Source organism: Triticum aestivum, chromosome 1A, assembly GCF_018294505.1.
Source record: "Triticum aestivum cultivar Chinese Spring chromosome 1A, IWGSC CS RefSeq v2.1, whole genome shotgun sequence".
In the NCBI taxonomy this organism is placed as follows: Eukaryota; Viridiplantae; Streptophyta; class Magnoliopsida; order Poales; family Poaceae; genus Triticum; species Triticum aestivum.
Window position 1 is genome coordinate 37,289,649 of NC_057794.1, and position 460 is coordinate 37,290,108.

Sequence of the window (460 nt, forward strand, 5' to 3'; positions counted from 1 at the left end):
CTCTATGCGCGCGCGCCGCCGTCACCGTGCTCGCCCGCTGCATCCCGTGGCCGCCGTCGCGCCGCACTTGCATCTTGCGCCACCCGCGACCTGCGCCTCGGCCCCCAGCGCGCATCGCCGCCCTGGGCGCGTCCTGCCCCGCGTCGCCGCACCCCCGGGCTCCCCTGCCCGCACTCCGCGGCTGCCATGCGCTCGCGCGCTCACTACCGTTGGCCCTTGCTCGCCCGCTGCCGGCGTTCGCCCCGCGGTGCCCCATCGGCCAACGCCCGGGCTCGCCCAATTGGCGCCCGCATGCCCGCACGCTCACGGGGCTTCTCCCCAGCAACCGCGCCCGTTAGCCCGCTGGACCCCTATGGGCCAATGACAAGGGGGGCCCGCCCCAGAACGTTTTAATTAAAAAAAAAGAAGAAGAAAAGAATAAAAAATAATAATAATAATAATAACAATAAAATTAATTAAT

The 460-nt window shown here is 65.7% G+C and overlaps 1 protein-coding gene across 1 annotated transcript in view; it reads right to left on the reverse strand.

Moving 5' to 3' along the window:
- LOC123094363 (uncharacterized) overlaps positions 1-256 on the reverse strand; it is a 16,220-nt gene extending 15,964 nt beyond the window's left edge. The window contains exon 1 of the mRNA XM_044516659.1: positions 26-256. Within this exon, the coding sequence (XP_044372594.1) occupies positions 26-256 (231 nt within the window). The remainder of the gene's footprint in view (positions 1-25) is intronic.
- Positions 257-460: the final 204 nt, after the last annotated feature.